At 45.8% G+C, this 21,224-nt stretch overlaps 1 protein-coding gene and 1 long non-coding RNA gene across 2 annotated transcripts; one reads left to right on the top strand and one right to left on the bottom strand.

Moving 5' to 3' along the window:
• The first annotated feature begins 105 nt into the window (after positions 1-105).
• Positions 106-2,171, top strand: LOC123386150. The gene is made up of 2 exons (XR_006599803.1): positions 106-732; positions 1,413-2,171. It is a non-coding gene; the product is annotated as an uncharacterized LOC123386150 (long non-coding RNA).
• Positions 1,255-20,919, bottom strand: DLST (dihydrolipoamide S-succinyltransferase). Its single transcript, XM_003987837.6, has 15 exons — positions 20,793-20,919; positions 20,190-20,223; positions 17,310-17,358; positions 14,392-14,447; positions 14,189-14,263; positions 13,906-13,961; positions 13,221-13,332; positions 11,538-11,693; positions 11,092-11,168; positions 10,118-10,215; positions 6,208-6,338; positions 4,720-4,793; positions 4,338-4,421; positions 3,754-3,921; positions 1,255-2,782 (listed from the first exon to the last, which is right to left on the bottom strand). Exons 1-15 carry the CDS (start codon positions 20,853-20,855, stop codon positions 2,648-2,650), a joined length of 1,368 nt encoding a protein of 455 aa, XP_003987886.1. The 5' UTR covers positions 20,856-20,919; the 3' UTR covers positions 1,255-2,647.
• Between the last annotated feature and the right edge of the window lie 305 nt (positions 20,920-21,224).

Genomic DNA, 21,224 nt, shown 5'->3' with positions numbered 1-21,224 from the left:
GAACGCAACGAGAGCAGCCCTGCCATAAGGAGAGATTGGAAGGCCCCCCGGAGAAAACTCCGTACTTAGTCAAGAGTGAGCCTGGAGTCTACTAGAAGGTAGGAAGCAGGGCTGGTGGTGAAGGGCATGCCAGCCTGTGCCCTGCAGAGCAGCTCTGAGCCGAGAGGAAGTGCTGGCACACAGGGGACACTGGAACCTGGGAAATAAAGCAGGAAGAGAAGTCTTAGAAGAGGGTCCGGGAAGGGGGGTGGGAACACTGGTCTAATCCTGTGACCCGAGATGGATGGTGGCTCCCATTTCAAAGACGTTAATGATGTGAACAGGCTCCCCCAGGCCCTAAGTCTCTGTTCCTTTTGCTACACTACGTTAGGCTAGACTGCTTCCAACCACTGCTGCATGGAAGCGTGAGTTGCTTTTGGAACTTCTGGGCCTCATCCGTGCAACAAACACTTGCACACCTGACGCTCTTCTGGGCCTGGAGTTTTGAGTACTGTCGTCCCAGCCCTTATGAGACTTCAAGTCTACCTCGTTTTGACAGGATGGGACTGATAATACCTCCAGCACCATGCTCAGGTGCTATCCCCAGCACCATGCTCGGGATAGATTCATCCCCAAATTCTTCCTTTTATTGAACCCATTCTCTCCCCACCTGTAACTCTAGTTCTACCCCTGGAGCACTTCGTTCCTAGGACGGACCCTCATGTAGAGACAGCATCACTGTGAGACCAGCAGGTGGGGACTGTGTGTAGGAAGAGCTGGACGGGCTGCGTTTAAGCTTAGACACCATGTGCCCCTCACCTGTAGCCTAGGTTGTCCGCTTACCCTCCCAGTGATCTACCTTCATTTGTTCTTACTGACCTCAACACCTTTGTATACATGTGGCAATCAAGTCCAAAATGCAAAATTATAAAGTTCTACCCCCCCCCCCCAAACCTCCTCAGTCCCTTCCAGAAATGCTGCAAGCCCCCACAAAAATGCAAACGTCTGTTGGTGTCTGCAGTGGTTTCACAAAGGTGGGAACCAACTTCTCTTCAGGAGTGTGGCCTGTCAGGCTGGAGGGGCTCACTGGGAGGAGGCCAGGCACTTTCCTGGCTGGCAGACTGCTAGGGTTCCCTCTGCTGTTAGTACTGTGCTAACTTAAGTCTGGGAGGTCACAGGATAACCTAGAGGACATGCTGTGGCTTCCAGCGCCAATGACAATCCTGGTGCTGGAGATCTGTACCTTGGTACCTAAAAGGAATGCAGAAGCAGGAACCTTTTGAGAACATTTGCCCTTTAATTTGCATTTAAAATCAGTTTCTTTAAATATTTTAGTTACAAGTTCTGAATAGTGAAGACATAGTAGATGCTGCAGGCACTCAGTATTGGCTCCTGTCCCTTCCCCCCACCCCCCACCCCACCCCACCCTCCAGGCCTTGCTTCTCTGCTCCAGATCCAAACGGGCACTCTGCACTAAGTAAGTGGTTCCTGGTCTCAACCGTCAGCAACCTCAGGCCTGGATGCAGTTGGATACAAAGCGATGAAGCCCAGTGGCTTTCATGACAAGAAGTATGTATCTAAACTAGCTCCAAGCAATTCCAATGACTGCGTCCAAACCCAACAGGCAACACCACCTCACAGGTGACACTGCCTGTCTCCCCACCGTTTATTAGCATCTTGGGGCTGGTTTCCACACAGTCCAACCTCCTCCAGACCTGTGTTCTGCAGAAGAGCTAAGGCCCTGCTCCCCAAGGGCCATGATACAGAGAAACAGCTGCCTCTTCAGGCCAAGTGCTTACACCAATGGCATTTACAAGCTCAAATCAATCTGAGCCAGTCCACAGGACACCCCCTCACCCCAGTCTCACCTGGCTCCAGCCCTGTGACCACACCTTGTCCCACTGCCATGATGTGCTAGAATCTGTTCTAAATGACAGTGTGTTAGAATGGTTCCGAGCAGCCTGGAAAGGTTGGCACAATCACAGCTGTGTGTTACTGTGCCAAAATGGGGCTACGATGGAGGGTGACGGCAAGCCTGTCTCTTCTACAACATACACCTCGGGGCGGGGGGGGGGGGTCTGCCCTCTCCCCGCTCCTACCCAGATCCCCTGGCCTGCGCTTCCTGAACGAGGTAGAAGAGGCATCTTGAAGTCAATGAGAGTGGAGAATAAAGGTGTCATTTAAGCAGCAAAGCAGCACCTCTTGGCCTGTGGTTGATGCCTCCACACAGGTGGACAGAGGCCGCTCTGAGCTTGGGAGACACCATCCCCTCCTAGCCCAGAACAGACTTTCAAAAGATACAAACTTGATCACATGGTCCCCAGTGGTTTCCCTATTGTAGTACACTGGCACAGGGGAGAAGCAAAATCATCTCTGCACAAGACTAATGGGAGAAAGGCATGAAATATTAATGAGCATCCATTAAGGCGCTCTCTCCCTCAAGCCTAAAGAAGATATTCGAGTGTAAGAGAAGGGTGCACAGAAGGGGAGAGCCTGGCAGAATACCAAGAAGAGACCTGTGGCTGCTGGTTACATAGTGCCCTGGTTTCCTTGCTTGAGGCCAACAACATGTGCCTGACACCAGGCCAACCTGGGACCCGTGAGGGGACAGGGAGAAGACTGGTTTTCAGTTCCTGCATGGTTGGTGCGTAGGGTACGTGGCTTCCTCCTAAAGGTCCAGGAGGAGGACTCTGGGATCTTCTACCGCTGCCTTGATTTTGCGGAGAAAAGTTACCGCCTCTCTGCCATCGATCAGCCGATGATCATAGGTCAGTGCCACATACATCATGGGCCGCACCTCCACCTGCAGGGAGGAGAAGTTGACAGGTTTGTCTGCAGCAGAGCAGACGAGGCCCCACTGGAAGTGGGGTGATGAGAAAGCATAGTCCACAGAGAAGTTTCCGGTTCCAGAGCTTTTCCCGTTGTTGTTGCCTCTGGATACTTAGAATATTTTCAAAAACCAAGGCCCACCCTTAGTGCAAAGCTCCCCGACTCAAGAAAGTTTAACCAAGAAAACAAGTGCCTTTTAAAAATATGCTCTGCCCTTTCATTCATCTGTCATCTGAAGAAAAACTTTGTCCTTAAATTCTAGCAGCCTGAAGTTTCTTCTTTAGGGTTACAATTTTAAAAAGTAACCAGAGATCCTTAAATGCTCTGAAATTGTATGCCAAGTTGCTTGTGTGAGCATTTTCAAGGGAGAAGACCTAGAATTTTTGGATTCACAAAAGGGAGTTAGTGACCCAGAAAGGTACTAAACACAGGAGTCCGAGGAAGTATTTTCCTACCAATGTATCTTCTAGGCCAGCTCAAGACCTTTGACTTCATTCCCTGAACTCCCAGAGAACCACTAAGCCTTCATACAACCCGGCAGCTCACAGACTCTCCATTGCTGTTCTCTGGTTCCCGGGGCAGGGACCATGCTTCCAACTGTACCCTTACTCCCCACAGCACCTAGAGAATGGAGCTTGCTGACCATTCCAGATGAAGGGGCAAGCCTTCCTCAGCACCATGGTCCTCACACTTTAATGCATGTCAGAATCACCTGCAGCTTCTGCTTCATCACGTCTGGGAAAGGGTCCAAGAATTTGCATTTCTAACAAGTTCCCAAATGCTGCTGATGCACACACCACAATTTGAGGATCAGTGCTCTAGCTGTTAATCAGAAACTAAGAATGGAACTTACGTCTGAAACTGCAGTGAATCTTTTATAATGAGCAGTTAGATTCCCTCTCCTCATCATCTAGCTGCTAGGGCGTTAGCAGAGATGGTTCCTACCTTGCCTCCCACAGCCACTGGCCTATCAAAGATGCCATGCATGCCCAGGATGGCCGACTGAGGGGGGTTGATGATGGGCGTTCCGAAGAGCGAGCCGAAAACACCTCCGTTGCTAATGGTGAAAGTACCACCATCCATATCTTCAATAGCAAGTTCATTCTTTCGGGCCTAAAAAATGAAGATTTAATAATTGAACTGGAAGTGAGACCCAGCTTTCTTTACCTAAGGGGAGTCCAGAAGGCTCCCATCTGAGATCAACAGTCCAAGTTCTAGCTATTGTTCAGCTGAGACGCCTGTGGCCAGGGTTCCACCAGAGGAAAGGTACGACGCCTCGAGGACCTTTTTCTTCTTCAGCAGGCCTCCTCCTCTGATAAGCATATCTTCTGATACAAGAGCACGCTGAGCTCTGCCAGATGGCTATACATAAGCTCCTGGGGCGACTGCCATTCTCGGGCTCGGCACTCCTTATGGAGCAAAGTGAGGCTCCACCTCCCCGAGCACTGCCCACTGGGGAGCGCGGCCCTCTCCGGTCCTTCCTCCCCGACCTGCCCAGCAGCTGGCACACATGCTGCTTTTCACTGTACCTTCTCTCCCAGTTCACTGATGGCTCGCTCAATATCTGCATAATTCATAGCTTCCACGTTCCTGATGACGGGAACCACCAGACCCTGATGAGAGTGAAAAGCTGTTTTCAGTTGCAAATTAATAGTACCCTTTATGACTCCTTTGATTCAAGTTTATGGTCTCCCTTCCCTATTGAGTATCTTAATTACTCCATGTGATTAAGAGTCTTAAAATATTTAGGCTTCACATCAAGAGAAAAGGATGTGGTGTGGTCAAAGTAGGTTACTCTTTCACTAACTCCCTTCTGAAAAGACAGGATTATAAAAACGTTCTCTCCCGAAGGGCCTGTTTCACACAGACAGAGTCCAAGACCAGAGCCTCCCCCCTCTTTCCCCAACATACCCGTGGGGTGGCTACCGCAACACTGATGTCAATATAATCCCTATACACCACCTCTTTGGCTGCGTCGTCAATCACTACGAGAGAGAACACACGTTACATACAACTCCCCAAGCCTAGGCTAATATGGAAATAACTGCATTAATAGGGTAAAAATCCGCACTGCTTGGTACACTGTTGGCTGAGCCGCCTGAAAACCACACCACAGGCAGCAGACTCCTCTTACTCCAGCTGTAACCAATGTGCCAACCCATCGATCGTAACATCTCCCGAGTGACCCTGACTGAGCCTGACCACACGAGTGTCCGTTTCGGGGGGAGCCCTCAGAAGGGCTCAATACACCGGCTCACATGGGATAGGTATGCACTATAGGCTTCTTTTTCACCAGCTCTGCCCAAGCCCTCCCTTAACAGACAAGGGCTGGGGTTTACAAAGTGCTCCCAGAAAGGCAAATTAGCAAAAGGAGGGGTGGGCGGGCCGCTGGTTCCACCGCCTACTCTCGCAAGAGGTGAGGGAGGCCTCTTTCTAGGAGGCTCGGGAGGAAGCAGGGTAGTGGAAAATAGCAAACTGGCAGCTGAAAAATCTAGGTCTAGGGCTGAGAAAACACAAGCTTGGGAATCTTTTCCATAGCAAGTCTATGGTTGTGTTGTTAGAAAACCACCAAGGAAAAGCATGTAACGTGAGAAAGAGGCCAAGAGAACTCTGAGAATTGCCTACATGTCCGGGCAGGCAGAAGTAAGGGATGGAGAGCCAATCAGGAAAGCATGAGAGGAATGGAACAAACAAGGAGGGACACATCTGGGCAAAGCAAAGACGCCCCTCTACCTACCTAAAAGTACACCACTCAATGAAAGGGTCTAGGGTTTCTATTTCTAGATCTTTAGGGACCCTTGGCACTGCTGAGGATTGCCAAAGTGTCACTATCCCCTCTCCAATCTTCCAGGGAGCAGAGAAGCATCTCAATAGGAAAGAACTGCTTGTTAGATCAACATTGCAATGACGTAGGTGAGCAGAAAGTAAGGAAAATGAGCACCAAGTCCACGAAAGAGGGGCCAAGCCCAAGGCCTACCAGTGAGGTTCAGTGACCAGAAACCAAAGGTCACCCTGGAACCTATGCCAAGTGTGATAGGCCACAAGATGCCAGGGCCTGTGGGAAGGCTGGTGCTAGACAGAACATAAGCTTTCACCCTGACATGAGAAGTCTGGAAAACTGGGCTTGCTCAGAACTGCCTGATGGCAGAGCAGTTGCCAAACTATGAACTGGGAGGAGAAACCATTCTGTCCAGCTTGGGGGAGCGGGGGAGGCAGAAATAATCATGACACCATTTCAGGAGGGTGAACCAAGAAGTCTCTGGGGAAAGACACTCATGTTTTCACAGGTATGAAAGAGTCTTGGTCTGTTGGCCCCCATCTTTCTGTGTGTGTGGGAGCAGTCTGTGTTCCTGCACACATCTCCCAGGACCTCTTGGGGTCCGGCCACCACAAACTCACCTGCATTTACAACAGGCTGCTCCTGCAAGGCAAAGGCTGAGGCCTTCACAAATGCCGACATGAAGCCTAGTTTGAGGTTATGTTTCTTCAGAAAAGCATCTTTGTGCCGAGCCCTCATCTCCTGGATGTTACTGCAAAAACACATCACAAAACAAAATGACCACAAAGCCTTTATTTTGATTTCATACCAGCTTCTAACTCCGTGTACACAACTGGGTAAACATTTTTCCCTTACTCTGGACCATCTACCTAAGTTCAAGTTTTGAAATAGTCCAGCGGAGGTCAATATAATAACCTCGTTCCTTTACAAAACCTGGAATCAAAAGAATCAGTCCAGTCTTTAAGGTAGGTTAAGTCCCTTACGGGGCTCCTTCCCGTTCCAGAAATCACAAATTTCAGTGACAGGTAATATGATCAAGAGATCACGCAGCATACCAACATCCTTGACTGGATAAGAACATGATTTCTAGCTACAATAAAATCATGAGCTCTCTACTCTGAAGAAAAATTGTTTTAAGCATAAACACAGTCTATAAAATAAATAATATTCTTTTTGTTACAATTATGTCCCCAAAATCCACAACAAACTTGATTATGACTTCCTTGTGACCCTCTTCCAGTCTCCTAAATAATGAAAACAAAAAACAAAACAAAAACAAAAACAAAAACCTCCACAGGTGTTTGGGCTCCATGTGAGCAAAAGCATCCATGACTATATACGGTCAGGTAGAGTCCAGTGTCCTCTTAGGCTCACGGGAAAGTCAAAAGATTTGTTCTTCACCCCCCAGAGTTAGCAGTTCCATATACTTGTTCCTTCAAACAGGTGCTAACACCCACCACATGAAAGGGACAAGGCTGGACATCAAGATACAAATATAATAAAGACATAGCCCTTGCCCTTAATATCAGTTTAATGGATGTGGTTTCCTTGGTATTTAGAAAACTGGAGATGTGTGGACCTAAGTTTTTAGAGTACAAGCAGCAGGGCCTTCTGAGAAGCCTTTACAACGTAAACAGCCTTTGTTCATTTAGGACTGATTTCTCCACAGATGTGTACCACATACATACCGCAGTTAGTGGGAAATGATTTTCCCATTATTTTGTTGCAGAAACCTCAATACTTATCGGAATACAGTTCCATGATGGAAATTGAATTGAACTTTATCTCAAGCCTAAACGCTCAGTTTTCCCTTTCTCCCTATAATGGCCTAATTTGACATTAGCACCAAAGACGACGGTATAACTTTAACTCCCTCTTCAGACTGTTTGCCTTTGAAAAAGGAAGTTTTCCTAGGGGGCCTGATTGGGTTTAAATGTTTGTTTTCCTGAGTCTAACCTTATTTAGTGCTAGAATTACCACCCTAAAGACATTACTGGTTCCCAAGACACAAGAGCTGCAGAAGAGGGAAAGAGATGTGATAAACATCTTTGCTCTCAAACCTGCCCAAATGCTATTGTCTGGTCATTAAGCAGTTTCTATTTCAGAGCTCTGCCCTTGGAGGCAGGGCCTGGGACAACAGGGTAGAGGAGAAGGCCTCAGAAAGGCCCCTCATGGGTAGCTGATCGGCACAAGACCCAAAGGGCACTCGATCTAAACCACATTACTGACTGCAGTGAGACCCCAGGCCACTGTTAAGTGACACCTCGATTAGCTGCTGAAAGGTGATCCAGCTACTGCACTTACCTTCCCATCAAAGCTGTTGGGCCAACTGCATCTTTCAAGGCCACAAATATTTACATGTTTTGTCTTAAGGAATTAGGTAGAATTTCAAAGTCCAATTCAATTTGTGTACAATCTGGCCCTAATGCACTGAAACATAAGCTGCAGCCTTTGTGATTCATTAGTTACGGCCCTTCCCTGTGTCCTACGGATAGGAAGGAGAGAAATCTTTTGCTTGAATGATACCCAGTCTTTGTAGGAAGCTTCACGACAGAATGGAAAACATCTAGTGAAATAAGCCACAGAGCCCTACTCTGGGAACAATGCCACAGCGCACTGTCAACACATCACTCCCTTCTCTATGTTTTTCAGATCCCTTCAAAAGAAAACAACTTCCCCTAATGAAAAGTAGGTTAGTAAACACTTAGAATAAAAAGCAGCAAAGACATGACCTGAAGACTTCATGGTTTTTCTCCTGAATTAAATATAAACTTTTACCCCTGGCATTCAAAACATTCCAAAGTATGGATCCGACTTCCTTTCCCATTCTTTCCCACACATTCCTGACATCAGGTATTTCTCAAATGTATCCTGTACTTCCTGTGTCAGGTCCATATTGTTTGTTTACAACATCTGGAATGACCCTCCCCCCAATATTACTTGTGTCAAAATGCTAGCTGATCTTAAGACCTATTAAAAATCTCTTTCCTAGGGCGCCTGGCTGCCTCAACTGGTGGAGTATACAACTCTTGATCTCAGGGTTGTGAATTCAAGCCCCACACGGGGTAGAGATTAAAATTATATATATATATATATATAATATACATATATACATATATATTTTATGTATATTATATATATTTTATTATATATATTATATATATTTTATTATATATATATATATTTTAAGTTTACTTATTTTGAGAGAGCTAGCAAGAGCGAGCACACGGGAGGGAGGGGCAGAGAGAGAGAGACACAAAGAATCCCAAACAGGCTCTTCACTGTCAGCACAGAGCCTGATGCAGGGCTTGAACTCACAAACCATGAGGTTGTGACCTGAGCCGAAATCAAGAGTCAAGTGCTCAACTGACTGAGCCCCACCAGAAATAAAATCTTAAAAAAAAATCTCAGGGCCACCTGGGTGGCTCAGTCAGTTAAGTGTTTGACTTTGGCTCAAGTCACGATCTCATGGTTTGTGGGTTTGAGCCCTGCATCAGGCTCTGTGCTGATAGGTGAGAGCCTGGAGCCTGCTTCGGATTCTGTCTCCCTCTCTCTCTCTCTCTCTCTGCCCCTCCCCTGTTCATGCTCCGTCTCAAAAATAAACATTAAAAAAAAAAAAATCTTTCCTCCAAGTATTGCCTGACCCTCCCCACCCCATCCCTGCCCTATACCTCAAAAACAAACACTCTCATTCTCTCCACCTCATAGTTTTTGTACTCTTCTGATGTTTCTTTTCCTAGATTTTACTTTGTGTTTATCTAAACCACATGGTAAGCTCTAAAAGGGTAGGGCTCTTTTTCCCTTATCCTTGTATGCCCTTCAAATACAGTATAGCATCTTGTACACAGTAAGTGCTCAAATACTGCAAAATTTAACACATTGTCTTCCCCACAGTGCTGACACTTGTATACATCAAAACCTTGAAGAAAATGGATGAGTCAACAGCTCACCATAGAAATGGTTATATTAAATTGTCCCTTTGGTTATCATTCTGAGGTTTTTACTTTAAAAACAAAACAAAACAAAAACTTGCTTTTCATTTCTTTATCAAAGCTGGTAAAGGTGAAAGCAAAGACGAGCCTATGCCTTTCCACCACCCAGTCTGAGTTGCCTAGAAGTGCACTTAAGGAGCGGTCGCTGTGAGAAGGAAGCAGGGTGCAGCGCCCTGGCTCTGAGCGTGAGTCAAGTGGCTCTTTGTCTCCAGGGTAGGCCCAGACATAAGCCTCACTGGCGTGGCTGCCCTATCTCTACTTGGCAACTCAACACCAGTTATCAGGTCATCAGAGTTTAACACCATCATCAGCCTCATTTATCAGACGTCACAAGATTCAGGTATAAAAGGCCCAGTTTTTTAAGTCACAGAGGCAGGCAATTAGAGAATGAAACTGATGGGTTACTTCTTGTGTCAGTCAACAAACAGTGCAAAGGGATCCCTCTTCTTGCTGTTAGTTTTGGAATCAGCACTAGGTAGGGGCTGGGGCAAGTTCAAGTGTTCTCCAAGGAAAAGGAGATAGGGACTAGAGTGCTCACCTCATGTCAATCTCATTGAACGTAGTCAGCATCGCACACGTATTCTGGGCCTCCTTCAGACGCTGAGCAATGCGCTGCCGCATCCTATTCATTTTCTCCTGAAAGTGGGACAAGTGTTGACAACTTGGTCTCTCTGGATCAAGCCCTCCCTGCTCGGTCCAAAGGAGCACTCAGCTTACAAGGACTGGATGGTCAAGGACTATAGTAATAAAGCACAAAAGCTCCAGGCTTTCTCTTGCCTGTGGTGGCTTTGTTCCTCTGAGCAAGAATGAGAGGAGACCCAGAGAAAAACTACTCACTCAGATGTGCCTGCATTTGACCAAGAATGGAGGCTCAGGAAATGGTTTGATTTAAAAACCAAAACCAATTTATGAAAAGGAAGAGTGTGGTGTAGGGCTAGCCAGCCCAAGAATCACGACAGAATGGGCAATTTCTGGTGATAAAGACTTGCATGAGAATAGCTACTGTGGAATGGAAACTCACAAGCAACAAACTTTGAGGCGACAGTATTTTTAGGCGGTATTCTCAGGCAGGGGAACCCACACTCTTGACCATACTTCCTTGAGGTTTTATGTCCACCGCTAGTAGCTACTATTACTATGTAGCCTTCAGCTAAGCGTCCCTGAGGGGCAGGAACAGAGCTCACCAAACCACCTCTCTACAGTGTGTGTTACTGTGGGAGGGAGGGCACACGTCAGTAAGCTCCCGTCTCCTGCAAATATTTCACTCAACCAAGGCGTTTCAGCGGTAGCACAACACAGTGGGGAAAAAAACCACTGGACAAGTAAATGTTCAGAAGACTAGGTTTTATCTAGTCCTATCAATTGACTGTTATGTGACTGTGAATACATCACTTCCTAAACTCAGTTTCCATGAGCTGTCGGCCATGCAAAGGTAGGCACCACAGGGCCTGCACTCCACTAATCTCAACACTGCCCCCTGCCTCTTCCTGGAAGTGGTCCCCAGAGGCTTACCCGGTGTTCTGAACGCAGACCTTTGCCAGCTCCTGGCTCAGCTACGGGAGGGGCAGCAGTGGGTTTTACTGCAGACACTGAAAATGAAGGGAAGGTACAGCTGCATCAGAAAATCAGAATAACATTTACTAAGTGGCAGAGCTTTCATACTGTATTGTCCCTTAATCCTGAAGATATTCTGAGGTGTACTAGGACCATTCCCACTTCACAAGTGAATGATCTGCTCAGAGAAGTTAAGTAACCACCCTAAGGTCACATAGCTGTAAACAAAAAGCTGGGATCCAAATCCAGGTCTTCTGATACAAAGTCTACAGTTCCTTCTACAAAGCAGTCAACAGAGCCTGTTCAGAGCCATGATTAGTCTCAGATTCTGCCCTATGAGGGAACATGACATTAGATGAGATGTTCTTCTCCCACACAGAGACACGTGGGAGGTGAAGGCTTACCCGGTTTGCTAGCGAGAGGTTGTGAGGGTGAGGGCACTGGTGGCATCTGAGTGGGTATGGATGCTGCAGGGGGAGGAGGAACTGCCGATGCTGTAGGCTCTGCTTTTGGGGCTGCAGCAGCAGGAGCTTCTGGTGGCTTGGCCTTAGCAGGAGCAGCTGAAAAACAAAAACAGAGGCCATTGGCGTTGTCTGGAACGAAAAGCAACCAAATCAGACACTAAGCAAGGTTGAGCAGCGAAAGCTCTATCTCGAATCACTTGACACATTCTACCTGGGCATCTGCCATATATACAAGGCAGTATGAAATGCACACAATGATATGAGGCCCTATCCTTCCATTTCCCAGCGCTCCTGGATGTCCTACATTACATAACTGACTTAATTCAGCTGCCTTCCTGATTTCACATGTATTGACTGCTGGTCAAATTTAGCAAGTACTTTCACAGCACCTACTAAGCCTATGGCAATATAAACTTCGAAGCAAAAGAAATCCAGGCAATTGAAGATGCTAGCTAATACAAATACATGAAAGCAACACATTTCTAGTTACAGGAATACTGACAGTCTCATCTTCTACTTTAACATCACGTGTGGAAGAATACTCCGAACTATTAAAAAATAAAAGTCTAAAATAAAGGCTCACTCAGACTTAAAGAGTTCAGAGCGTTTCATCTAGCATAATGCTCATAAATGAGGTGGCCAAACCATAAACTCACAACTTTAAATTAAATGTGTATTTTGAGTTTATCCAACTGTACATATCTGGTTTCATATGTAAATTAGAAGAACATTCTTTTCAAGGAATGATAAAGAGATAGAATTCTTCAACTGGAAGAATCGATCTTATTCCCTAGCCTTCTACCACACACTATCTCAGCCTGGTCTCAGCCTGATTAATCTCAAGGATGTAATGTACCATCTCTCTACTTAACTATATTGTTAACGAGAAAGAAACAGACGTTAGCAGTCACAGCATTTAACAAAGAATCAGAAAACCAGTTATTTTCTTTTCTAACCCCTCATACTGACTGTAAGGTCCCATGTAATTCATTTTCTTGTTTCTCATTTCTTCCCAAGGGAAAGAGCAACCCTCCCTACAAATGTTATGAGAAAACACAGGTGGAAAAAACACACTGAATTCTCCAGAATGGACACCATGAAATATTATTTCTTCTCACTTTAGTAGAGCAGTGGCTCTCAGCCCTGGCTTTGTATCAGAATCACTTGGAGAGCATTAAAAACACCCAAAAACAAACTATAATAGCCAGGATCTGTTAACACCAGATTTCATATATCAGTATCCCTGGACCATGGAGTCTAGGCATTTGTCTTATTTTAAAACCCCCATGTGATTCTGGTGCCAGGGCTGGGGAGAAGGGAAAAAAAAAAAAAAAATCACTATCTTTAGAATCTTCTTCATTCTATTATATGTTTAAGAAAAGGTCCAGCATAAGAAAATACACGGAAAGAAGAGTTATTACAAGTTTTTTTTTTTTAAATACCCCTTTCTTCTAGAACTTGATATTTAAAGTGCCCACTATATAAATATCACCTTAGTCCCTCAACTAACAGCAGCCGGAATGCCAAATAGTCTTTGAGGTATCAAGGAATTAGTACATTATGCTCAGCCCCAATTCCAAGGGGGAACACTGGAGACCTTGACAACCAGGAGAACTTCTTTACCGCCAGTTTTCCTGAGCGTGAAAAGAGGAGTGCCTCCTTCTACTTTTCCCCCATCAGGTACCAAAAGCGCTTCAATCACGCCATTTGCTGGTGATGGGACCTGCACAGATGTCTGGAAAACAAGGACAGATGGGGAAAGAGTTCAAATTTTTACTCAGCATTAGAAATTTAATTGTCTAGAATCTCCAATATGAGTCACAACAGTTGCAAAACAGATATACAAGACTCTGCACATAGAAACACCAAGGCCACACTCTCAGGGTAATGAAGAGTCAATGCTATTGTGAAGATTCACCCTTTGTCCTTTCACAGAAACATTAAAGCAATGTTCAGTTAATGTGTTTCCAAGTGATACAAAAAAAAAAAAAAAAATCCAAACATCTCATGCCCAAGCACAAGTGCAGGAACACATAAGTGCAGGAACACATGTGTGCATCACCACCCCCTCCCCCCACCACACACAAAACTAAAGCCACTAACGTACATATACTGAGAACAATCCAAAAATAAACTTTTAAGACTTTTTTTCTTTTTAATGAGCTATTCCAACACTTTAACAATGGAGGTTAAAGCAAGTTAAAAATTATCTTTAAACAACAATTAAGTCCCTTTTTTTTTTTTTTAATTAGGTTAATAAACCAAGGGGGAGAGCATGAAAGATTACACTAATATAGGACAAGCCTACCTTGTCAGTTTCAATCTCACAAACCACTTCATCTTCTGCAACAGTGTCTCCAACAGCTGAAAAGACAGTCAAAGGCTGCCTGTTAAGTGGGAAGGACTCTAATAGCCACAAAATCCCTTTTGACAGGTGTGTTAAAAGACCCTTTTCCTATAGGGTCAGGAAAAATTACACTGCACGTAATAAGAAGAAAGGAACCCAATTACTGAGGCAGGGAGAGGGGGAGGGCAATGACAACTTTATAAAGCATTTAAACTTAAGAAACGAGTAAGGCCTGAAATCTTACCTTTCTCCCACCTAACATCTCCCTCTGTGACAGATTCTGCAAACGCTGGGGTTTTGACTGTAATCACATCATCCTCTAGGAAAAGAGCAAAAAAGAAAAATCACATGGATTCCATATATTTCCATTTTAATTAAACTCCATTGTTGCTCTTCCCATTAAAACGCCATTCCCAAGCAGGCAGGGAATTGAAGGCTGGTACTTACTGCACACAGCTGTAGTTCTGAAGAAGCGAACACTGAAGACACTACTGTTGTTAATACTACAGAAAAAACATAAAAAAAGTAAGCTCCTTTAGCAGGTGAACCACTCACATCTTAGTCTAGATAAGGCACCATGGATCACTTTCCCTTTAAATCAGTGATTCTCAGCCAGGGGTGTCCATCAGTGTCACCTAGGGGAACTTTTTCAAAGCATACGTGTCCAGGTCCCATCCCGAGAGATTATGACTCAGCAGGTCTATGGCAGAGCCCAGATGATTTGGGTGCCCTAAGAAGTAAGCTCCTCGGGTGAGTCCAGAACCCTGTGCTGAAGTGAAACGTCAGGTCTCACAAAATAGAGCCTTACATTTGGTTCAGTGAAGGAAAAGATAAGCATCTTGGTCCTTTGCACACCCACCAAAAGGAACTGGCTTCCTGATTAGGTTTTTTCTTAACCAAATCCACCTAAGATAAAGTACGTGCCATTGCGCCACAAACAATGAAAGTTTTGTCTGCAGGATTACAGACCAAGATCAGATAAAGCAGCAAGATGACACAGTTAACTCGGTATTAAAACAAGATGTTATGGGCCAAGGGTGGGGGCAGGGGCAGAACCACCAAAAAAGTCCTAAGATATCTCTTAGTCTGTTCTCCTGCTAGGAGGCAGCACACTGGTCCATTCTGGACCCATTCAAGAAGAACCTCAAAAGACCAAGGTATTTTCCAATATGGCACTAACTTCATATAATGTAAACTAGAGAATGAGATCACCTTATATGCACGAAAGCAATAAGAGTGGTTAACTTTAGAGAGTGGGACATGTAGATATATATGGTATCCATGGTTATCTGTTAACACACATATACACTTGGGGAGAATGACTAGGACCGATGGGGACTTTCACTTTCTACACTTCAGGACCGTTTGAATATTCTACAACAAGCACCTTTATGATACGAAAAACAGATTTAAGTTGCCTTTTGTTTTTATTTATTTACTTATTTTAATATTTATCATTGAGAGAGAGAGAGAGAGAGAGAGAGAGAGAGAGAGAGAGAGAGTCAGAGCACGAATAGGGGAGGGGCAGAGAGAGAGGGAGACACAGAATCTGAAGCAGGCTCCAGGCTGAGCTGTCAGCACAGAGCCTGACATGGGGCTCGAACTCACAGACCATGAGATGACCTGGACCAAAGTTGGACACTTAACCGACTGAGCCACCCAGGCGCCCCTAAGTTGCCTTTTGACATTTCTACTTTTGTAATGTCAAAATAACTAAGATCTATGTGGAATCAAGAGGAAAACGTATGTTATTTTCTGAAAAAGCACAGAACACAAAGTGATCTGCATAAAGTCTATAACCATGTGTAAGCACACGTTCACGGGACAGAACTGGCGGGTAATGTGCAACTGCAGAGACTGCTCCGTGAAAATACTCAAGAACCTGGAGCACTGGCTGTCTCCAGGAAAAGGAACTTGGTGGCACTGCAAGACCACTTCTGAATCATGAAAAATCAAAATGTTTTATGATGAAAGGATTTTTAAAATAAAGTGGGTACCTTATTCACAGAAAACAGACAAAAGACAACACAAAAACAGTTATAAGGTGATCTCACCCCTGAAATTTTAGTGTTTTTTTTGAAAAACCATTTACTTTCAGACGGTAATTTGTTGTATATATTGCATAGAAATTTGTGGTTGTTCCAATTTTCATTTAAATTGTAGATGAAGGGTATCTAGGTGGCTTAGTTGGTTAAGTGTCTGACTCTTGGTTTCGGCTCGGGTCATGATCTCACGGTTTGTAAGATTGAGTCGCATGTCGGGCTCTCAGCTTATGGTGTGGAGCCTGCTTGGGATTCCCTCTCTCTCCACCTCTCCATCCCTCCCCTGCTCATGCTCTCTTAAAAAAAAGAAACAAAATGTATTATATGTTCACTGTAGAATATTTGGAAACAGCAAAAAAAAGTACAGTAAAAATACAGAACCATTTTATAACCTGCGTTCTCCCACTTATCATAGTGTGAACGTGTTAACATGACAGCTTAACCAACCCCATGTTGTTTGCCCATTTTGAGAGAAATCTGGGTATACCAGGAGTTCTTTAGTATAGATTCTTAGAAATGGAATTGCTAGATCAAAAAATACACAGTTCAAAGACTCATGAATGTCAACTGCCCTCCAAAAAAACCTCAGAAATTCATTCTTTTAGTACTAAGTGCATCATTTTCTCAGTTGAAAAGAAAATCCCATTGTGATGCATGGTGAAGAAGAAACTAATCTGCTCACCCTTCATTTTAAAGACTCTCCCTAGACAGAAAGTAGCTTGATAGCCATTTAACCGATAACTAGAGAGCATCCTCTTACCACCACCCTGAAAATACTTGGAATGAAAAGTGGCATTAAGCAACATTCATAAGCAGAAGTTAATCTGAAACACACATGGGTGGCCTTTCCCAAACTGCATTACGCAATAATAGCATTCCCTCCGAAGCAGTCAAAGTCCCAGGCCTCAACTGACTAGTCTTTTGCTTCTACTGTTTCAAAAATGAATACTATGCTACCAAGAGGATGCTCTAAATCTCCACAATAAATGTTAACCTCCAGCTCTTCGGCAGCATCTGTATCCAACCAGAATACTTATGGGTACCCTTGTATATTTATTCCCATAAAGAGAGGGTTCCAATTTCACTTTCTTTATAATCTAAACACCTGAGGACAACCACACTCTCGGGCCAGCACTGGACATGAGGCTGAAGCTCAAGGTATATCACACATCATAAATCAACAACAAGATTAGGTCTAGAGACTCAACATAACCACCTTGATAGCTAGGCTTCGAAGCCAGTGAAGAAAGCAGATGGTCAAATTTAGAACTAGAGTCTTAAATACCCTGTGGTCACACATTTGTGCTCCCCAGTGATACTTACACAATCTTCCTGCTGTCAGGGTAACCTGGTCCCTGACATAAGGAGACCCCTGCAAGAAACAAAACAACTCTTAACCAACAACTCTTATCTTATACAGGTTACCTGCTGGGAATGGAAAAGTCTGTTCACCTCCTAATACTGAGACAGAGCAAGATCAAATGTAGGCACCAATATAATCTTTACCAAAAGAGTCCTGCTTCTCAATGGCAGAGAGCAACAGGTATGTGGGGTTGAGAGTGGGTATATGTTTGAAGAGGAAAGGGGAGAATTCTAAGGGCAAAGCTGGAAGTAGTTTTATCATCTTATTTACCTTAAAATTCATAAACTTCCATTATCCTTACATATTTTCACAATAAAACCTCCCTACTCCCCAAGTGTTCAAATATAACTGAAGCTTGAGAAAGACACATAATGGCTTCTCTTGTGACTACACACAGCCTAATCTGAGAAGCAGTGGGAATGTTTGGTCTGGGTTTCTGTTTCCCTGGTTACTTATAATGCATGAAACTGGAAATCCTACTACCCAAACTCTAGTAGCAAAGACTGGGCTACTTTAGGTTCAGGGTCTCCAGTTTGCCCCAGTACCAAGCAAATCACTGTCCCTCATTTCAGTTTATTGTCTTCCTGTGATCTCCCTGAGGTCTTCCCCTCTGGTCAGACTCAACAAGGCTGGAGCCCCTTTCTGCCCCACCAGTTGTCCTTATCACAGATAACGGCACTTCCCCCAACAGACAACTAGTTACTACAGTACAGCTGCCTCCCCTAACAAATTCTTTCATAGCTCTTATTTCCTTCAGATCTATTAACAATTCTTTCCAAACCATGGGCTCAGGAGACACCAAATGGGAAACAGCACTCTCTTGTGCCCCCTCCTCCCCCAAATCTCCAAGGTTTCAGAGTCAAGTAAGTCACTTCTCTGTTCAGCAGTCAATGCCTCTGCGGTACAAATCCCAAGTACAGCATATCTTTGAGCTAGAACAACCAACAGCTCATACAGAGTTTTGGAACCCTGAGTCCAATTTAGAGTTCATCCTATAGCAAGTCTCATTTATACAGTGCTTTAGGGTTTACCAAAAGCTTTCACAGGGGCACGTGGATGGCTCAGTTGGTTGAGCCATCAGAGCAATCTGACTCTTGATTTTGACTCAGATCATAATCCCAGGGTCATGGGATTGAGCCCCGCATCTGGCTCCTCACTATGCATGGAGGCTGTTTAACATTCTCTCGTTTTCTGCCCCCTCCCCTTCTTATGCTAATTAAAAAAAAAAAAAAAAAAAGCTTTCACATAAATGACATCATTTTGATTTTCATGTCTCACACCTCCCTGAAGTAGAACGACCGTCTGTCATTATTCCCATTTCATACATAAGTAGGGTTTCTGGAGGTTTAAGTAACTAGCCCAAGGTGAAGCCTTGGGACACAACGCAAACCCCAAGTACAAGGTTCTTTCCATTGTCCTGCCAGTCTATAAATGGGGAAAATGTTTACTTTTGGGATTCCTAGTTTAAAAGAATATTTATTGTTGAGAGTCCACTACGAGCTCACTCTGCTAGGTGCCTATGTTCTCAAGACTCTTAGGATGAAGTCCAAAAACTTTACACATCCCTGAACTGTACAGCCCTCCCTATCTTTGCAGCCAGACAGACTTCCTTTCCATTTCTGTGACCGGTTAAGTCCCTTCCTGCCTGAAAACCTTTGCACAAGCAATTCCCTTTGCCTGTAATATTGTTCTCTTGGCCAACTGCTATGTATTCTTTAAGACTTGGCCTAAATGTCACTTCTTCTGGGAAGCCTTTAGTGACATTCTCACCACACTCTCCACCTTCCCAAGCTGGGCTACATCCCACCCTTTCATTACACCCTAGACTTCTAGTTCATAGTCATCACAATGTAATTGTGTCCGTATGTGTGCATAAATGCATATTTGCTGTCTCTCCAGCTAGCCCTTAAGATTCTGGAGGGAATCCCTGTCACCTAGCACAGTGCCTGGCATGTAGTAAAAACTCAATAATTCATCTGTTGAGCACATGAGTAAGCGATGACATGATGGGTTAAGAGTTGAGGCTGAGGAGTCAGGTAGACCTGGCGTGACCAATAGTTGGCCGAGTGACCTTTGTGAAGGCACTTACCCCTTCTTGGGTTATGCATTTGTAAAAGAGAATACCTCTTTTATTGTTTCTTGATGATTAACTGCAAAATGTGCAGAAAGCACTCAGAACAATGCCTGGCACACAGAAAGCTCACAATAGGATCAACTCATTCAACAAACATTTATGCCAGGCATATACAAAATTATTGGGATAAAACCTAAATTCCTTCCAATAGTCCACACACCATCTTCTATCTCAGACCATTCCCTCCCTTAACCAAAATTCTCTGGCTAAATCACCTTTTTTTTCCCAGTGCCAAAACACTGCCAAGCTCTTCCCCTCCTCATGGTCTCTGTACATGCTATTCCCTTTCCTTCTCCTCGTCTTCACTGAACTGGCCTCTGTCACACCCTCTGGGTTGCAGCTTTAATGTCCCCCTACTGAAGAGGGCCCTTCTGTCCACCTTCATTTGTTTCCTTCTCGGCGCATGACCAAAATTCATGATCCCTCATTTGCTTAGCAATTTACACTGTCTTTTCTCCTAGATTGTAAGTTCCAGAAGGGCAAGAACTGTCAGCTGCTGCATCCCTAGGGAGCACCTAGTACAGGCAGGGGAAACTCTGTAACTATGTGCTAAATGAATAAACGATAGCTGTTCTTATTAAATAGTACTTTGTTTCACTCCTATATATCTGAACATCATGTGGAGACACATTAGCACCCCGGTTTCCTCACTTACTGCTCTGCCCAGGAGAAAAGCATGTTAGGTGAAGACAAGGGCACAACTTACCAGGCAGGGAACGTCTCCCTAGAGGGCAGTTCCCCTGTTGAGAAAGAAGACATTATCGACGTCACCCAAGATGAAAGGAGGGAAGAAACAGCTTTTTCTTTTAAGTACAGACTCAAAGCTGCCCGGGTGCTAGTGACAGGTGAATCTCATGACTCCAAAAGGCAAATGCAACAACCAGGGCTCTCAGTCCCAGCCGGGCCTGACAAACTATCTCAACTTCCCACCGGGGCTGAACACCCACTGACTAACGGGAGAGAGGGGGCGGGCCCCGGATCCCGTCTGGACTCCGCCGCGCCTCCTCCCAAACTCTGAGTCTCGTGTCGGGACGGGCGCGGCTCTGGGAGGCTCCTCAGCCCCGGCGCGGAGGGTGGGGCGCAGCCGGGGACGGGGCGCCGGCTGCCTGGGGAAAGCTGGGGGCCGCTGGGCTCTGCAAGACGCCCCAGAGAGCAGCTGCGGCCCCGGGCCGCCCAGTCCGCGGCCTCCGCGTCCCGGTGCCCTTGGTGCCCGGCTTGACCGGCGCGCCGCGCCCCAGCTCCCCAGGCTGCCCCTCGGCCCGCCGGCGCGTTTCTCATCCGCCGGGGCCCCGGCCCGGCCGGACCGTACCTTCTGAAAAGCAGACAACGAGCGGCTGAACGCCCGAGACACGCAGCGTGACCGGGACAGCATCGCGGCGGCGGCGGAGCCGAGGGCGGGCGGACACCGGATATAGGGCCCGGCAACAACCGGAAGCGGGGCGGGCCACGGTACCTGCCGCCCGGGGAGGGGTGTTCGGAGCGAACCACTGGCGGGTGGGGGGAACCGACGGGCAGCGCGGACCAGCCCCGGCCTCAGCCCACCTGTCAGCGCCAGGGAGCCTACGGCGGTGGGGCGCTCTTGGAGCCCGCTGCACTGCCTGCTGGCCTGGGTCGGTCCTCCCGGGGCACCTACGACTGTCCGGAGACCAGGCCGCTCCCGGAGTCCCGCCCTCCCCGACCTTTCCTCAGAGCTGGCCCCGAGCTTGGCGCCAGTCTCTCCTGGGACCCCGGGACACCGCGC

This window comes from Felis catus, chromosome B3 (assembly GCF_018350175.1).
Source record: "Felis catus isolate Fca126 chromosome B3, F.catus_Fca126_mat1.0, whole genome shotgun sequence".
NCBI lineage: Eukaryota > Metazoa > Chordata > Mammalia > Carnivora > Felidae > Felis > Felis catus.
Note: the sequence above shows the minus strand (reverse complement) of the source record. Positions and strands in the feature narration are given on the sequence as shown.